The sequence below is a fragment of the Entelurus aequoreus genome, linkage group LG08 (assembly GCF_033978785.1).
Source record: "Entelurus aequoreus isolate RoL-2023_Sb linkage group LG08, RoL_Eaeq_v1.1, whole genome shotgun sequence".
Classification (NCBI taxonomy): domain Eukaryota; kingdom Metazoa; phylum Chordata; class Actinopteri; order Syngnathiformes; family Syngnathidae; genus Entelurus; species Entelurus aequoreus.
In genome coordinates this window covers 65,841,252-65,861,039 of record NC_084738.1, presented here as the reverse complement: position 1 = coordinate 65,861,039, position 19,788 = coordinate 65,841,252, and the positions used below count along the sequence as shown (strand labels likewise).

Genomic DNA, 19,788 nt, shown 5'->3' with positions numbered 1-19,788 from the left:
ATTGTACTTCCAGTTTAAGGCATTAAAGCAGGAAATGCATTTTCAACCACCAACATCTGCAGTGAGCGAGCACATCCAAAAGATGGCGCCATAGCACAAGCTTGGGTTGAATGAAAACTATTGAACACCAAACATTATGGCCGTTAGCTAAAAAACCCCCCATAAATTAACCGCACCGTTTTATAACTATGGAAACGCCCCACTCTACTTCAAAGAACTACTCACCCCCAAATCCTCCACACGACACCTCCGCTCCGGACAGGCTTACCTCCTCCAACCTCCGAGGACAAAGCTACGACCATTGGGAGCTGTGGAACGCTCTCCCTGACCACCTGAGGGCACCACAGACTGTGAATGCTTTTTTTTTTTTTTTTTTTTTTTTTTTTAAGATATATGCATACTAGTTCTAGCTATTAGGCTGTTCTAGTTTCGATTTTTATTTATTTTTATTATCTTTTTATTTATTTATTTTTATTTTTTAATTAATTTTTTATTTTTTTATTTTTTTTAATACACTGTAGCACTTTGAGGTTGTTTACTCAATGTAAAGTGCTTTTTACAAATAAAATCTATTATTATTATTATTATTATTAAGCCGCAGGGTTCAAAGCGTAGGAAAAAGTAGCAGAATGTCGGGTGAATATTTTGTAGTTCTCAATAGTAATTCAGAGTTGAAGGCGGTCCTGCGGGGGTTATTCCAGAAGACATGTGAGCAGCACTGATTTAGATGTTCCATGGTCCAAACCTCTCACCTTGTAGGATCATGCGTGTGGAGCCAAACGTGGTGCTGAACGTGGCTCACACGGTGGTTAGGAGGATGTCGTCTTTCGTCAGACAGATCGACTTTGCCCTGGACTGGATGGCCGTGGAAGCCGGCAGAGCCGTCTACAGGTACTGTCACCTGTTGGGGGGGGCGTGGCCTCTCAGCCCACGTGGTCACCTGAGTCATTCAAGTGTCTTCTGTAGGCAGGGGGAGAAGTCCGACAGCACCTTCATCGTGCTCAGTGGTCGACTGCGCTCCGTCATCATGAAGGAGGACGGCAAGAAGGAGCTGATTGGAGAGTACGGCCGCGGTGATCTGATCGGAGTGGTAGGTGTGCTCCACATGACTAGAACCTTCTAAGTGACTGACGCTCAACTTTTCTTCAACGTACGCTCCAAAGCAGGGGAATTAAACTCACCTCGCAATTATGGCTGCTTTCAGAGGGCTCCATTGAATGATGTGGAAGGCAACATTAATTGACGTGGAAGGCCACGATTAACGATGTGGAAGGCCACATTAAATGATGTTGTAGGCCACATTAAATGAAGTGGAAGGCCACGTTAAATGAAGTGGAAGGCCACGTTAAATGAAATGGAAGGCCACGTTAAATGAAGTGGAAGGCCACGTTAAATGAAGTGGAAGCCGACATTTAAATGAAGTGGAAGCCGACATTTAAATGAAGTGGAAGCCCACGTTAAATGAAGTGGAAGGCCACGTTAAATGAAGTGGAAGGCCACGTTAAATGAAGTGGAAGGCCACGTTAAATGAAGTGGAAGGCCACATTAAATGATGTGGAAGCCGACATTTAAATGAAGTGGAAGCCGACATTTAAATGAAGTGGAAGCCCACGTTAAATGAAGTGGAAGGCCACGTTAAATGAAGTGGAAGGCCACGTTAAATGAAGTGGAAGGCGACATTTAAATGAAGTGGAAGCCCACGTTAAATGAAGTGGAAGCCCACGTTAAATGAAGTGGAAGGCCACTTAAATGAAGTGGAAGCCGACATTTAAATGAAGTGGAAGCCCACGTTAAATGAAGTGGAAGGCCACGTTAAATGAAGTGGAAGCCGACATTTAAATGAAGTGGAAGCCCACGTTAAATGAAGTGGAAGCCCACGTTAAATGAAGTGGAAGGCCACTTTAAATTATGTGGAAGGCCATATTAAATGACATGGGAGGCCATTTTAAAAGGCGGGGAATGGCCACATTAAATGGCGGGGAAGGCCACATTAAATGAAGTGGAAGGCCACATTAAATGAAGTGGAAGGCCACGTTAAATGAAGTGGAAGGCCACATTAAATGAAGTGGAAGGCCACATTAAATGAAGTGGAAGCCGACATTTAAATGAAGTGGAAGCCCACGTTAAATGAAGTGGAAGGCCACTTTAAATGATGTGGAAGGCCATATTAAATGACATGGGAGGCCATTTTAAAAGGCGGGGAATGGCCACATTAAATGGCGGGGAAGGCCACCTTACAAAAAAAAACGTGGAAAGCCAAGTTAAAAAAAAGATGTGGAAGGCTGCGTTTAATGATCTGGAGGCCCGCATTAACTGATGTGGCAGGCCATTTTATATGACATGAAAGACAGCGTTAAATGAACTGGAGGCTCGCATTACCTGACGTGGCAGGCCAAATTAAATGAAGTGGAAGACCGTGTTAAATGAAGTGGAGAACCGCGTTAAACGACAAGGCAGGCCAACTTAAATGAAGTGGATGACCACATTAAATGAAGTGGATGACCACATTAAATGAAGTGGATGACCACATTAAACGACGTGGCAGGCCACGTTAAATGAAGTGGGGAACCGCATTAAACGATAAGGCAGGCCACATTAAATGAAGTGGATGACCACATTAAATGAAGTGCATGACCACATTAAATGAAGTGGATGACCACATTAAATGAAGTAAATGACCACATTAAATGAAGTGGATGACCACATTAAACGACGTGGCAGGCCACATTAAATGAAGGGGAGAACCGCATTAAACGACAAGGCAGGCCACCTTAAATGAAGTGGATGACCACATTAAATGAAGTGGATGACCACATTAGATGAAGTGGATGACCACATTAAACGATGTGGCAGGCCACATTAAATGAAGTGGAGAACCGCATTAAACGACAAGGCAGGCCACATTAAATGAAGTGGATGACCACATTAAATGAAGTGCATGACCACATTAAATGAAGTAAATGACCACATTAAATGAAGTGGATGACCACATTAAACGATATGGATGACCACATTAAACGATGTGGCAGGCCACATTAAATGAAGTGGCAGGTCACGTTGAATAACGTGGTGGGCCAGATCTGGCCCCCGGGCCTTGAGTTTACTGTACTCTACAGTAAATACCTGACCATACCATCACATCAGGCCCCAATACAAGTGGACTTTAACAGCAAAAAGTCAACTTTATTTCCGTTTCTCCTTCAATGTGCTTTTGTGTCTTCTTCCTTTTCCACTTGCTTCATTCTTACTTCTCCACCTCGCCCCTCCATCACTGCTCCATGCACCATGGCTCTCTTCCGAGAGTGCGTAGGAAGTCCTGCATATGGTCTTATGCACTCGTACTTCTTTTGGACATTATAGTGTTGGTAGAGGGATGCTATGGTTACCGTTTCCACCTGTAGGCGGGAGACATATTCCCCACTACTAATGTCTAACACTAATCACCAGGATGATTTTAGCATTGACAGAAAGACTGTCTTGCACACAAAATATGTTTTTCTTCTTATTTCCCGCGCACAGGTGGAGGCCCTGACCCGTCAGAACCGAGCCACCACGGTCCACGCGGTGCGGGACTCTGAGCTGGCCAAGCTCCCGGAGGGTGCGCTCAGCTCCATCAAGAGGAAGTTCCCCCAGGTAATCCTTCTGTGAGACCTTTTTTCTCTGGGTTCCAGATAATAAAAAACTGCTCAGCACAAGGCAGCTAACAATGCACATAGTGAGGATTCATCTATTCCGCCTAAAAACCTTCTAAAACTGCAACAACTGTGAATATATACTGTATGTATTGTAGTAACGTCCATTTTTTGTGTGTAATCCCATCAACTGTCTGTCCAATTTGTTTTATTTTTGAGCAAAGACAAGATACGTAACGTTCAAACTGGAAAACTTAATTTTTTTGCAAATATTAGCTCATTTGGAATTTGATGCCTGCAACATGTTTCAAAAAAAGCTGGCACAAGTGGCAAAAAAGACTGACAAAGTTGAGGAATGCTCATCAAACACTTATTTGGAACATCCCACAGGTGAACAGGCTAATTGGGAACAGGTGGGTGCCATGATTGGGTATAAAAGCAGCTTCCATGAAATGCTCAGTCATTCACAAACAAGGATGGGGCGAGGGTCACCACTTTGTCAACAAATGCGTGAGCAAATTGTCTAAGAACAACATTTCTCAACCAGCTATTGCAAGGAATTTAGGGATTTCACCATCTACGGTCCGTAATATCATCAAAAGGTTCAGAGAATCTGAAGAAATCACTGCACGTAAGCGATGATATTACGGACCTTGGATCCCTCAGGCGGTACTGCATCAAAAACCGACATCAGTGTGTAAAGGATATCACCGCATGGGCTCAGGATCACATCAGAAAACCACTGTCGGTAACTACAGTTTGTCGCTACATCTGTTAGTACAAGTTAAAACTCTACTATGCAAAGCCATTTATCAACAACACCCAGAAACGCCGCCGGCTTCGCTGGGCTCGAGCTCATCTAAGATGGACTGATGCAAAGTGGAAAAGTGTTCTGTGGTCTGACGAGTCCACATTTCAAATTGTTTTTGGAAACTGTGGACGTCGTGTCCTCCGGACCAAAGAGGAAAGGAACCATCCGGACTGTTCTAGGCGCAAAGTGTAAAAGCCAGCATGTGTGATGGTATGGGGGTGTATTAGTGGCCAAGGCATGAGTAACTTACACATCTGTGAAGGCACCATTAATGCTGAAAGGTACATACAGGTTTTGGTGTAACATATGTTGCCATCCAAGCAACGTTACCATGGACGCCCCTGCTTATTTCAGCAAGACAATGCCAAGCCATGTGTTACATCAACGTGGCTTCACAGTAAAAGAGTGCGGGTACTAGACTGGCCTGCCTGTAGTCCAGACCTGTCTCCCATTGAAAATGTGTGGCGCATTATGAAGCCTAAAATAGCACAACGGATACCCCCGGACTGTTGAACAACTTAAGCTGTACATCAAGCAAGAATGGGAAAGAATTCCACCTGAAAAATGTGTCTCCTCAGTTCCCAAACGTTTACTGAGTGTTGTTAAAAGGAAAGGCCATGTAACACAGTGGTAAAAATGCCCCTGTGACAACTTTTTTGCAATGTGTTGCTGCCATTAAGTTCTAAGTTAATTATTATTTGCAAAAAAAAATAATTTTGTTTCTCAGTGTGAACATGAAATATCATGTCTTTGCAGTCTATTCAATTGAATATAAGTTGAAAAGTATTTGCAAATCATTGTATTCTGTTGAATTTACGAATTACACAACGTGCCAACTTCACTGGTTTTGGGTTTTGTAACAAAGTTTTCCATGACAAAAAGGGCACATGAAAATAAAAACGTATAACTGACGGATAGATCTGAAGTTGATCTGCAAATTTATGGGTTGAAAGTAATAAAAAAAGAAAATTGTATAATGTACGACTTATTTTTTTAACACTTATGAGTGGGGCCCTTTTGAATCCCTGAGAATTTTATTGGGATTTTTTTTATTTAAACTGTCATTGCTCAAAAAATAAATAAAAATCAATGTTGTTATAAATTATGGACCCATTTAGGCCTCCAATTATTTCACATCAAATATTATACTTTTAAATGTTTTGCATATTGTGTGTATTTGCCATATAAAACGTTTTCTATGACAAAAAGGGTAAACAAAAATACAAACTTATAACCGACGGATAGATCTAAAGTTGATCCGCCAATTTATGGATTGAAAGTTTAAAAAAATATTTGTGTAATACTTATTTTTAACACTTATGAGTGGGGCCCTTTTCAATCCCTGAGAATTTAAGTGGGATTTTTTTATTTAAACTGTAATTGCTCAAAAAATAAAAATGAATCAAAATCAATGTTATGAATTATTGACCTATTCAAGGCTCCAATTACTTCACATCAAATATTCCACTTTAAAATTGTTTAGGGGGTAAATATTATATATTTTGTGTTTTTGCCATTAAATAAACAGGGTTTTCTTTAACAAAAAGGACATAAAAATAAGATGAAAACTTTATATCGACGGACAGATCTAAAGTTGATCTAGAGATTTATAGGTTAAAAGTAAAAAAATATGTATAATATATTACCTATTTTTAACACACTTATGGGTTAGCCCCTTCTGGGATTTTTTTTACTTTATTTTCTAAAAAAGAAAAAAGAATCAAAATCAATATTGTTATGAATTATTGATTTATATAAGGCTCCGATTATTTTATATCAAATATTATATTTTGGTGGGAAAATATTGCAATTGTTGTGTGTTTGCTATAAAAAACAATGTTTTCTATGACAAAAAGGGCACAAAACAAACAAATTAAAAAGTAATAATTTAAAAACTCATCACTGACGGATAGATCTGAAGTTGATCTACAGATTTATGGGTTGAAATAAAAGATTATATATGACTTATTTTAATGCTATTATGAGTGGAGCCCTTCAGGATCCTAAATTTTAGTGGGATTTTGTTTTAGTTTTCTTTACATTAATCGCTCAAAAAATAATAATGAATCAAAATCAATATTGTTATGAATTATTTATTTATTTAAGGCTCCAATTACTGTACAGTAAATATTCCATCATGAAATATTTATTTGGACAATATATCATATTTTGTGTGTTTGTCATAAAAGAAAAAAATAACTTTGACAAAAACGGCATAAACAAACAAATAAAATAATAAAAACATATAACTGACGGACAGATATGAAGTTGATCTACGGTTGAAAGTAACAAAACAATATATATGTATGTATGTATGCATGTATGTATGCATATATATGTATATATACAGTATATATGAGATAAATAAATAGAACAGAAAACTGTTGTTTTGAAATGAATAAAGTAGAAAACAATGAATGTCTGTAACAAAGAGGCAAATCCCGCTCCACTAGTCTCAAACTTGCTGTTTTAACTCTCAGGTGGTCACCCAGCTCATCCATCTGCTCGGGCAGAAGATCCTGCAGCAGGTCAATGTTCCTCTCACAGGTGTGTGATCACCTGTCACGTCATGTTTGCCTGCTCTTGATAACACCCACTGGCCCCTCCCAGCTCGCAGCTTGGCGCTGCACACCCCCGGCAGCAAGTGGGACGCGGGCAACCAGGCCTCCAACCTGTCCACCGTGGCCGTCCTGCCGGTCTCCGAGGAGGTGCCGCTCACCACCTTCACCTTGGAGCTGCAGCATGCACTCCTCGCAATAGGTACACTGAACGTGCTACAGCAATGTTGTTTCAAGGTTAATGATGTCTCATTCACAATCCTTATGTAAGACAAGAACACATATGTTTTTCTTTTTTTTATGCATTCTAAATCATAAATAATTGTCAGCAAAAGTCAGCTACCAATGGAACCAATGAGAGTTGCTCTATTCCACCTATAACGCGCTCTAAAAAAACCTCCATCAAGGTTTTATATACACACTTTTATACATGTAGTATCTAGTAACATTCATAATAACATGTAATATTTACATATTTTGATCATTTTAATCATACGGCAGCGTATTAATTTCACACCAATCAAAACCTTTTTGCAACTTAAAGGCCTACTGAAATGATTTTTTTTAATTTAAACGGGAATAGCAGATCCATTCTATGTGTCATACTTGATCATTTTGCGATATTGCCATATTTTTGCTGAAAGGATTTAGTAGAGAAAATCGACGATAAAGTTCGCAACTTTTGCTCGCTGATAAAAAAAAAGCCTTGCCTGTACCGGAAGTAGCGTGACGTCACATGAGCTAGGATTCCTCACAATTCCCCATTGTTTACAATGGAGCGAGAGAGATTCCGACCGAGAAAGTGATGATTACCCCATTAATTTGAGCGAGGATGAAAGATTCGTAGATGAGGAACGTTACAGTGAAGGACTTGAGAGGCAGCGATGGACGTATCTTTTTTCGCTCTGACCGTAACTTAGGTACAAGCTGGCTCATTGGATTCCACACTCTCCTTTTTCTATTGTAGATCACAGATTTGTATTTTAAACCACCTCGGATACTATATCCTCTTGAAAATGAGAGTCGAGAACGCGAAATGGACATTCAGTGCCTTTTATCTCCACGACAATACATCGGCGAAATGCTTTAGCTACGAGCTAACGTGATAGCATCTTGCTTTAACTGCATATACAAACAAAATAAATAAACCCCTGACTTGAAGTATAGATAGAAAATCAACAATACTATTAAACCGTGGACATGTAAATACACGGTTAATGCTTTCCAGGCTGGCGAAGGTTAACAATGCTGTGCTAACGACGCCATTGAAGCTAACTTAGCAACCAGACCTCACAGAACTATGTACTCTCTCCTTTTTCTATTGTGAATCACGGATTTGTATTTTAAACCACCTCGGATACTATATCCTCTTGAAAATGAGAGTCGAGCACGCGAAATGGACATTTAAAGTGACTTTTATCTCCAAGACAATACATCGGTGACACACTTAGCTACTGAGCTAGCGCGATAGCATCGTTCTCAAATGAAGATAGAAACAAAATAAATAAACCCCTGACTTGAAGTATAGATAGAAAATCAACAATACTATTAAACCGTGGACATGTAAATACACGGTTAATGCTTTCCAGGCTGGCGAAGGTTAACAATGCTGTGCTAACGACGCCATTGAAGCTAACTTAGCAACCAGACCTCACAGAACTATGTACTCTCTCCTTTTTCTATTGTGAATCACGGATTTGTATTTTAAACCACCTCGGATACTATATCCTCTTGAAAATGAGAGTCGAGCACGCGAAATGGACATTTAAAGTGACTTATCTCCAAGACAATACATCGGTGACACACTTAGCTACTGAGCTAGCGCGTAGCATCGTTCTCAAATGAAGATAGAAACCCATCAACAGCCGTGCTCACCTGCATTCCAGCGATCAACGGCACGACGAATAACTTCATCCGTGGGTTTGGCGGCAAGCATCGGCTAGGCGTAGTAAGTAGTCCTTGTTGTGTTGCTGTAAGTATTGTAATGCCCCGCAGTGGAGAAGGAGTCACACCGACGAGGAAGCGCTGCTCAATCGCTTTATTAAAAAGCGGGTAACTGGTTGTAGTTCAAAAAGTAACGCACACACATACACGAGCTGCTGTTAGCCAAAACTCACGCTCACACACACAAGTTCTCCGCCAACTCACTCGCGCATGCGCGTTCCCCAAACCCTTAAAGGCAGTACACTAATGCAAATATCACAGATATTACAGTATTGTACTTAGCCGCTAAGACACCGATCGATCCCACCTACAACGTTTTTCTTTGCAGTCTCCATTGTTCATTAAACAAATTGCAAAAGATTCACCAACACAGATGTCCAGAATACTGTGGAATTTTGTCGAAGAAAACAAGAGGCTTTTCTATCGGGTCCGTTGGGGTCCAACCACTTCCGTTGCTTTTGTGACGTCACGCGCATAAATCATATCCAAAGGAGTTTTTCAACCGGAAGTGTGGCGTGAATTTTAAAATTGCACTTTATAAGTTAACCCGGCCGTATTGGCATGTGTTGCAATGTTAAGATTTCATCATTGATATATAAACTATCAGACTACGTGGTTGGTAGTAGTGGGTTTCAGTAGGCCTTTAAAGGGCGACTGCACTTTTTTGGAATTTTTCATTCACAATCCTCATGCAAGACAAGAACACATGTTTTTTCTGTTTTATATGCATTCTAAGTCATAAATAAACGTTAGCAAAAGTCAGTTAACAATCGATTAAATTGGAGTCGTTCTATTCCGCCTATAATGGGGGGACGGCGTGGCGAAGTTGGGAGAGTGGCCGTGCCAGCAATCTGAGGGTTACTGGTTCAATCCCCACCTTCTACCATCCTAGTCACGTCCGTTGTGTCCTTGAGCAAGACACTTCACCCTTGCTCCTGATGGGTCTGGTTAGCGCCGTGCATGGCAGCGCCCGCCATCAGTGTGTGAATGGGTGAATGTGGAAAATAGTGTCAAAGCGCTTTGAATTCCTTAAAAAAAAGGTAGAAAAGCGCTATACAAATACGACCCATTTACCATAATGCGCTCTAATAACATCGAAAAACCTCCATCAAGTGTAGTATATATGTAGTATCTAGTAACATTCATAACAACATGTAATATTTACATATTTTGATCATTTTTAACATATGGCGTCTTATTAATTTCACAACGTTCACTTTCCCTTCAACAACAAAGACTACTAATCATGGCAGACTTGATGAGAGACAACAAAGACTACTTTGGGACAAATGATGATCCAGAAACTTCTATTTTTGAGCCTGAATATAAGGAGGATGATCTACAAGTTTTAGAAGCTGTGTGCTAAACAGATCGAGAAAGTAGCAGCATTCCTAAGTGCTAAACAAGATATACAAACATAATAAGCAATCACTTACTGTACAATGTCTGCTCTCACTGGGATAAAGACTGATAGGATGTTTATATCTTCCCCTTTACATCAACAATTCATCATCATCCTCTTAAAAACCTCTAAAGCAGGGGTCTCAAACACGCGGCCCGCGGGCCAATTGCGGCCCGCGAGACCTTATTTTACGGCCCCCACCTTAATATGAAAGTTTAATGTTAGTGCGGCCCGCAAGTTTTAAATGAATGGCGCTTGACAGCGTTGTGTGCGGAGCTGAAGGAATCTACCAATCACGGTGTGGTATAAGGCTCTCGACACGAGGGCGTGCCGTGATGGCACTGCCTTTAGTGTCCTTTAGAAACTGTCACCGCATCATCTTTTTCACCATACTAACAGCTTGCAGGCCCAGACACATGGGTGAGGCTTCTGCAGACACACGTAAGTTATTGCAAGACATACTTGAGGAACAGCCATACATGTCACACTGAGGGTGGTCATATTTTATTTTATTTATTTTTTAACACTGTTACAAATATGCGCCACACTGTGAACCCACACCAAACAAGAACGACAAACACAATTCGGGGGAACATCCGCACCGTAACACAACATAAACACAACATAAACACAACAGAACACATACCCAGAATCCTTTGCAGCCCTAACTCTTCCTGGCTACAAAAACACCCCCGCTACCCCCAACTCGCCTCCTCCCAATCCCCCCACACACACCTCAACCCCCCCGCCCCCTTCTACCGAATTCGGAGGTCTCAAGGTTGGCAAGTATGCATTGACGTCACTTGCGTGATGCAAGCAGAGAAACATTTTGCCGCTTTTCCACGACACCCACACACGCTCTTCTTCCCTCCCTCCCTGCCTCCCTCGCTCGCCCGCCTGCTCGCTCCCGCCCCCGTTGTAAACAGTCCGGGCGGGGAAGACGAGCGGTCCAGTAGCTTCCAAAGCACTCCGCCGAAGGAGCGAGCGACAATACAAAAGTGTGGTGCACTGGACCGCAGCGCTGATACTCTGACAGAGAGTCGCTGGGCGAATCAGACGTGTAACACGTTAGTGGTGATGTTAGCCCGTTCGGGGCTAATTGTGCTACCGTGACTGTAAACTCCACGGCAAGTCCCCCCCCCCCCCTCCTCCCCCCCCCCCCTCCTGTTGGCTCCAGACAGAGACGATTTTTGATGCAATATTTCTTTGTTGAGCACAGGCGCACCCCGACGTGTCTTATTTCATTTCATTTCATTTTTATTTATCTCCTTCATTGATGTGCATCTTTGATCGATAGACAATTATACCTCAATTATTCAATTATACATTTACACACCAATGCCTGAGAAGGAGCAGGATGCAGAAAAATCGTATATTTTTCTGCCCCCTTCAACATAATACGTAGTCTTACTTAATGATATCATATAAACCAACAATTACATCCAAATATAACGAAAACAAACAAAAAAACCCCACAAAAAAACACAAGAAGTGCAAAACTTTATGATGTACAAACCAAACAAAAAAACAAAAGAAGTAATATACACCTCATGGGATGATACAAAACAAATACAAAACCAGGCAAAAAATAAGTAAAATAATAAATATAAAGCAAAATGTAAACACTTATGGCTGTCCATATGATTTTATTGTTCTGTCTTTATATATATTTTTAATTGGAATATATTTACAATATTTTATCTCATTGTAAAGACAATTCCATAGTTTAACCCCCACCACTGATATGCACATTTGTTTTAAAGTTGTCCTTGAATACTGATGTTGAAATGACCTTTTCTTCTATGCTCTTCATTCTCACAAGTGATGACAAACATGTTTTGTAAATTTGCTGGTGATGTTTTACTTTTAGCCTTAAACATGACACATAATGTCTGTAACTTTACTAGCTCCTGTAATTTCAATAAACTCAAATTAATAAATATGTTAGTGTGTTCTAAGTAATCTACTTTATGAATAATCCTTATAGCTCTTTTCTGTAGTTGATACAGAGAAAGTTGCGGTGCACAACAAATACAATTTGAAACGTCATTATACAACTAGACATGCTGAAGAGTATGCAAAATACCAGGGAGATGAGAGAGTGAACCGGGTTGCAAATTTTAAAACCAGTCTACTGAGGCAACAAGATTTCGTCAAGAAAGCAAGCAAAAAGAGCGATGCAGCAGTCAAAGCTAGCTACATGGTGAGTGAGATGGTTGCTAGGGCGGGAAAGCCATTCAAAGAAGGTGAATTCATTAAAAAGTGCATGTTTGATCTTTTTTAAGAAATCTTTTCTTGCGGCCCAGCCTCACCCAGTTTCTGCATCCAGTGGCCCCCAGGTAAATTGAGTTTGAGACCCCTGCTCTAAAGGCTTAGTAGCCACATGCGTGGAAAGCACCTTTTAGCTCTTATTTCCAAAATTGTAGGGATAAGCGGTAGAAAATGGATTGATGGATGTACACTACTGAATTGAGGTCTTATGGCCACTTATGTGGACACTTATACTGCCATCTGGTGGTGTCAGAAGAGTATAACATACAATGGAATTTTGAAAAAAAAAAGTGTAAAAATAAGAATTAGCATGTCACTAAACATGAAGTACACGGTTGTGTACTTATGGACTAAGTACATCATATTAAAAGATGATTCTTAGTTTTTATTCTAATTAGGGTCCAATAAGCCAAAATAGCAAAGAGAAATAAAAAAAAGCATGTAAACAAACAGCTTGGGCCTTAAGAGGTCAAAGGGTTAAAAAAACGAGCGTCTTTTCGTGTCTTTCTTGCCATCTCCAAGTCTAAGTTGGATGTCAAAGTTAACCAGCTTGTAGTTTTATGTCCACAACCTCCTACTATCCAGGTGAGAGGCATGATTTATCATCTGGAATTAACTTTCACCAACTCAGAGGCCATGCAGCAGCTCAATATGTCAATATAGCAGCATAAGCTAGTTAGCGCTCTGTGATCACAGCGCCGCTAAAAGTACTTCCTGGGCTTTAGTTCTTATACTTTTTCTTCTTTTTTTTCTTCTGTCTTGCCTCTGGTGAGGGCGGTCGCATTTTTTTCTCCTCTCGTCTTCTCCTTGCTTTCTCTTTTTGTCTTGTCTTGTCTACACTTTTTTTGAAGCCTCTTTCTTTGCGCTGTCCTCCAAATCTAAACATCAGACATGGAAATGATCAGCTGGACTCTCGACTCAATTGACAAAATCTTTTCGACGAGGAAAAGAGGTTCTGGGGAGCCTGGCTGCCCTGATGGAACCATTGCTGCGGTGTACGTGAGAGATTCCTGGGACAAATGGAGAATCATGTGCCTCTCGGTCTTTTCCATCGAGGACGTGGAAGACATCTACCTATTTGGAACCTATGATCGCGGGGCTCCTGCTGATTGGGCTTGGCATTGCTCTGGTGTATCGTCAAATTCGTAAGACGATTGCAGCCACTCAAGGAGCCCAAAGGCTGTTCGTCGCAATGGAAGGATTGGGTCGGGCTGTGGGATCACAGACTGGGGCGATTTCTGAACTGAATCGCAAGATGAATCACATCATGGAGAAGCTTGTTGAAAGGGAAAAATTGGATATGAGAGCCAACATAAATAAATAAATGCCTGCCATGCAAGGCGCTAACCAGCAGCCATCAGGAGCAAGGGTGAAGTGTCTTGCCCAAGGACACAACGGACGTGACTAGGATGGTAGAAGGTGGGGATTGAACCCCAGTAACCAGCAACCCTCCGATTGCTGGCACGACCACTCTACCAACTTCGCCACGCCCTCCCCGTGGACGAATAGAACAGACAAGCCATAGTAATGTCTGCTCGCGGAAAAACAAAAGTCCTAATCTACGATTTGACTCCCTCGAATGGCCTTGACGCTGCAACAACAGGAGCAGGCTGTTCTGTAAACATCCCAGAGGACTCTCAAAGATGCACGCTTTTGACCTCCCTCCCTCCTCAACGACACCTGGAAGTCGAACTTTGCTTGCATTGCATGTGGAACGGCCCCCGGGCCTATGGACAAAACACCACTACACCCAAAGACAATGGGCATATACACAAACACACACTCCACCCCCACCCAACGCATTCACCACTGCTTGATTCCCCTTCGGGGTGATGGATGGCTGAGTAGTGCTTTATAGCAGCAGGCTGGCCTACAGGGCCCCAACTCCCCCCCTGCTCTGTTGTGAGTTGTAATTATATGTAACATGTTTATGTGTGCTATGGCAAATTATTTTTTTTCCCTTGGACTCAGTCTGCACCCCCTCCCAAAGGTCCAGCCTTTGACTGATATTTTTTACTCATCCCCCCTTTCCCAATATCACCTTTTTCCCACCTTTTTTAAGGAGCGCCGTAAGTGGCTGATCCGTTGGCGGTCCTGTTCTTGTCTCCCTGTAACGTATGTCTGCTCTTAATGGGACTGTGCCGAAAATGTAATTTCAGTTCTTATATGTCTTGTACATATTAAAGAATGGACAATAATAAAGCATCCTGATCCTGATCCATCCTGATCCTATACTTGATTACTATTCAGGTCACAACTCGTAAATGGAGTATTGTTGGCGCTTTTCGGATGTTTTTAGAGGGCTTTATGGGCACAATAATGTCTGCATTGTTAGCCACCCCTTACTTGCTGTTTTTTACGACTTAGAATGCATAAAAAAAGTTTTTTTCTTTCATAAGGATTGTGAACGATAGACAGAATTCTAAAGAAGAAGCAGTTCCTTGTTAATTTTGAGCTGGCTGAAGATGCGGGCTGTGTCACTTCCAGGTCCCACTCTTCTCTTGACGAGCGACACCATCAAGCAGCGCCTGGGAGCCGCAGCACTCGACAGGTACGGCAGCACGCGGACACGTCGTGGCCCGCAGGACCGACACAGCCTGTCATCTTCTTCCCTCGCAGCGTTCACGAGTACCGTCTGTCCAGCTGGTTGGGCCAGCAGGAGGACATCCATCGCATTGTTCTGTACCAGACGGACTACACGCTGACCCCCTGGACGCAGCGCTGCATCCGCCAGGCCGACTGCATCATCATCGTGGGCCTGGGCGAGCAGGACCCCGCTGTTGGAGAGGTAGGGCCTCGTTCCTGTGAGAATCCTGCGTGCGGCTGAAGCAGTAAGGAGGGCGGTTAGTGAATTTATGGCCGCCACACCATTTTAATTGGCCTGGAAATATTATGTTGATTAAGTAATTAATACATCAACTTTATATTATATAATAATGCAACAAATATTTTATGTTAATGATTGTACAGTAAAAAAAACAGTGGGACCTTTTATTTTTTATATATTGTAAAATTCTAAAAATATATTGTAAAATATAAAATCATGTAGAATTTATGATAAAAATTTTAAAAAAGTAAATTTTATTGTATAAAACATTGGTACCGTTTTTTTTCTATTTACAGTAACACACTGTAAAGATACAATTGTAGGTTTTCACGGTTAAAAAAATCCTAAAACTGTCCGCTTAATATCCAGAATGTTACTGTAAAAAACAGTTACAGTTTTTTTTTCCCATTTACAGTTATACACTGTAAAAAGAGCAATCATAGATTTTATGGTTTAAAAAAACTAACTGTCAGCACATTTACCAGAATTTTACTGTAAAAGACATTGTTAATGTCTTTTTCCATTTACGGTGAGTCAGTGTAAAAAGGACTGTGGATTTTACGATTAAAAAATCAATCAATCAATGTTTATTTATATAGCCCTAAATCACAAGTGTCTCAAAGGGCTGTACAAGCCACAACGACATCCTCGGTACAGAGCCCACATACGGGCAAGGAAAACTCACCCCAGTGGGACGTCAATGTGAATGACTATGAGAAACCTTGGAGAGGACCGCATATGTGGGTAACCCCCCAACCCCCCTCTAGGGGAGACCGAAAGCAATGGATGTCGAGTGGGTCTGACATAATATTGTGAAAGTCCAACACATCAGCGAAAGTCCAGTCCATAGTGGGGCCAGCAGGAACCATCCCGAGCGGAGACGGGTCAGCAGCGTAGAGATGTCCCCATCCGATGAACAGGCTAGCGGTCCACCCCGGAGCAGAGTAGAAAAGAAAAGAAAAGAAACGGCAGATCAACTGGTCTAAAAAGGGAGTCTATTTAAAGGCTAGAGTATACAAATGAGTTTTAAGATGAGACTTAAATGCTTCTACTGAGGTAGCATCTCTAACTTTTACCGGGAGGGCATTCCATAGTATTGGAGCCCGAATAGAAAACGCTCTATAGCCCGCAGACTTTTTTTGGGCTCTGGGAATCACTAATAAGCCGGAGTTCTTTGAATGCAGATTTCTTGCCGGGACATATGGTACAATACAATCGGCAAGATAGGCAGGAGCTTGACCGTGTAAACAAAAATGGGCAGCTCAGTCGCCAGAATTTTACCATAAAAAACAGTGGTTCTGCTTTTTCTATTTACAGTAATACACAGTAAAAAAAAAACTATCGTAAATTTTACGGTCGAAAAAACAAACTGGCAGCTGAGTTACCAGAATTTTATCAGAAAAAACATTGGTACTGTTTTTTTCTATTTACAGTAACACACTAATAATATAATTGTAGGTTTTATGGTTTAAAAAAACCCCCAAAACTGGCCGCTTAATCACCAGAATGTTACCGTAAAAAACTGTTACTGTTTTTTTCCATTTACTGTTATACGCTGTAAAAAGAGCAATCCTAGATTTTACGGTTTTAAAAAACCTGTCAGCTCAGTCGCCAAAATTTTCCCTTAAAAATAGTGGTCCAGATTCTTCTATTTACAGTAATGCACTGTAAAAATATAATTGTAGGTTTTACGGATTAAAACAAAAACAAAAACTGACCCCTTAATCACCAGAATGTTACCTTTACAGTTATACACCCTGTTTCATTTACAGTTATACACTGTAAAAAGAGCAATCATAGATTTTACGGTTTAAAGAAAAAACAATAACTTTCAGCACACTCACCAGAATTTTACCGTAAAAGACATAGTTTTTTTCCATTTACAGTAATATTTTGTAAAATTATAAAAAATATATTGTAAAATATAAAAGCATGTAGAATTTACGATAAAAAAATTGTCAATTTTATTGTATAAAACATTGGTACCGTATTTTTCTAATCACAGTCACACTGTAAAGATATAATTGTAGGTTTTAACGGTTAAAAAAATCCTAAAACTGGCCGCTTAATATCCAGAATGTTACTGTAAAAAACAGTTAGTTTTTTTTCCCCATTTACAGTTATACACTGTAACAAGAGCAATCATAGATTTTATGGTTTAAAAAAACTAACTGTCAGCACATTTACCAGAATTTTACTGTAAAAGACATTGTTAATGTCTTTTTCCATTTACGGTGATTCAGTGTAAAAAGGACTGTGGATTTTATGATTAAAAAATAACAAAAATGGGCAGCTCAGTCGCCAGAATTTTACCATAAAAAACAGTGGTCCGGCTTTTTCTATTTACAGTAATACGTAAAAACAAACTGGCAGCTGAGTTACCAGAATTTTATCAGAAAAAACATTGGTACTGTTTTTTTCTATTTACAGTAACACACTGTAATAATATAATTGTAGGTTTTACGGTTTTAAAAAAAACAAAAACTGGCCGCTTAATCACCAGAATGTTACCGTAAAAAACAGTGTTACTGTTTTTTTCCATTTACTGTAAAAAGAGCAATCATAGATATTACGGTTTTAAAAAAACCTGTCAGCTCAGTCGCCCGAATTTTACCATAAAAATAGTGGTCCTACTTCTTCTATTTACAGTAATGCACTGTAAAAATATATTTGTAGGTTTTACAGTTGAAAAAAAACACAAACTGGCCGCTTAATCACCAGAATGTTACCGTAAAAAACTGTTTTTTTTTTCCATTTACAGTTATACACTGTAAAAAGAGCAATCATAGATTTTACGGTCTAAAGAAAAAACAATAACTTTCAGCACACTCACCAGAATTTTACCGTAAAATACATTGTTTTTTTCCATTTACAGTCACTCGGTGTAAAAAGAACTGTGGATTTTACGATAAAAAAGATGGGCAGCTCAATCGCCAGAATTGAACTATAAAAATATTGGAACTGCTTTTTTTATTTACAGTAATACACAGTAAAAAAAAACTATCGTAAATTATACGGTCGAAAAAACAAACCGGCTGCTAAGTTACCAGAATTTTATCAGAAAAAACATTGGTACTGTTTTTTTCTATTTACAATAACACACTGTAATAATATAATTGTAGGTTTTACGGTTTAAAAAAAAAACAAAAAACTGACCGCTTAATCACCAGAATGTTACCGTAAAAAACAGTGTTACTGTTTTTTTTCCATTTACTGTTATGCACTGTAAAAAGAGCAATCATAGATTTTACGGTTTTAAAAAAACCTGTCAGCTCAGTCGCCAAAATGTTACCATAAAAATAGTGGTCCTGCTTCTTCTATTTACAGTAACACAGTGTAAAAATATAATTGGAGGTTTTATGGTTAAAAAAACCCAAAAACTGGCCGCTTAATCACCAGAATGTTACCGTAAAAAACAGCGTTTTTTTCCATTTACAGTTATACACTGTAAAAAGAGCAATCATAGATTTTACGGTCTAAAGAAAAAACAATAACTTTCAGCACACTCACCAGAATTTTACTGTAAAAGACATTGTTTTTTTCCATTTACAGTGAGTCGGTGTAAAAAGAACTGTGGATTTTACGATTAAAAAAGAACAAAAATGTGCAGCTCAATCGCCAGAATTTAACTATAAAAATAGTGGTCCTGCTTTTTCTATTTACAGTAACACACATTTAAAAAAAAAAACTATCGTAAATTTTACGGTCGTAAGAACAAACTGGCAGCTGAGTTAACAGAATTTTATCAGAATTTTTTTTTTACTGTTTTTTTCTATTTACAGTAACACACTGTAATAATATAATTGTAGTTTTTACGGTTTTAAAAAAACAAAAACTGGCCGCTTAATCACCAGAATGTTACCGTAAAAAACAGTTACTGTTTTTTTCCATTTACTGTTATACACTGTAAAAAGAGCAATCATAGATTGTACGGTTTTAAAAAAAACCTGTCAGCTCAAATTTTACCATAAAAATAGTGGTCCTGCTTCTTCTATTTACAGTAATGCACTGTAAAAATATAATTGTAGGTTTTACGGTTTAAAAAACCCAAAAACTGTCCGCTTAATCACCAGAATGTTACCGTAAAAAACAGCGTTTTTTCCATTTATACACCGTAAAAAGAGCAATAAATAGATTTTACGGTTTAAAGAAAAAAACAATAACTTTCAGCACACTCACCAGAATTTTACCGTAAAAGACATTGTTTTTTTCCATTTACAGTGAGTCGGTGTAAAAAGAACTGTGATCTTACGATTAAAAAAACAACAAAAATGGGCAGCTCAATCGCCAGAATTTAGCTATAAAAACAGTGCTACTGCTTTTTCTATTTACAGTAATACACA

The 19,788-nt window shown here is 39.7% G+C and overlaps 1 protein-coding gene across 3 annotated transcripts in view; it reads left to right on the top strand.

Moving 5' to 3' along the window:
• Positions 1 to 19,788, top strand: part of pnpla7b (patatin-like phospholipase domain containing 7b) — a 130,692-nt gene that overhangs the window by 48,626 nt on the left and 62,278 nt on the right. For all 3 annotated transcript variants that reach the window (XM_062057060.1, XM_062057057.1, XM_062057059.1), the window contains exons 18-24: positions 760 to 891; positions 967 to 1,090; positions 3,520 to 3,633; positions 6,924 to 6,990; positions 7,054 to 7,203; positions 15,106 to 15,169; positions 15,238 to 15,406. In XM_062057060.1, the coding sequence (XP_061913044.1) occupies positions 760 to 891; positions 967 to 1,090; positions 3,520 to 3,633; positions 6,924 to 6,990; positions 7,054 to 7,203; positions 15,106 to 15,169; positions 15,238 to 15,406 (820 nt within the window). The remainder of the gene's footprint in view (positions 1 to 759; positions 892 to 966; positions 1,091 to 3,519; positions 3,634 to 6,923; positions 6,991 to 7,053; positions 7,204 to 15,105; positions 15,170 to 15,237; positions 15,407 to 19,788) is intronic.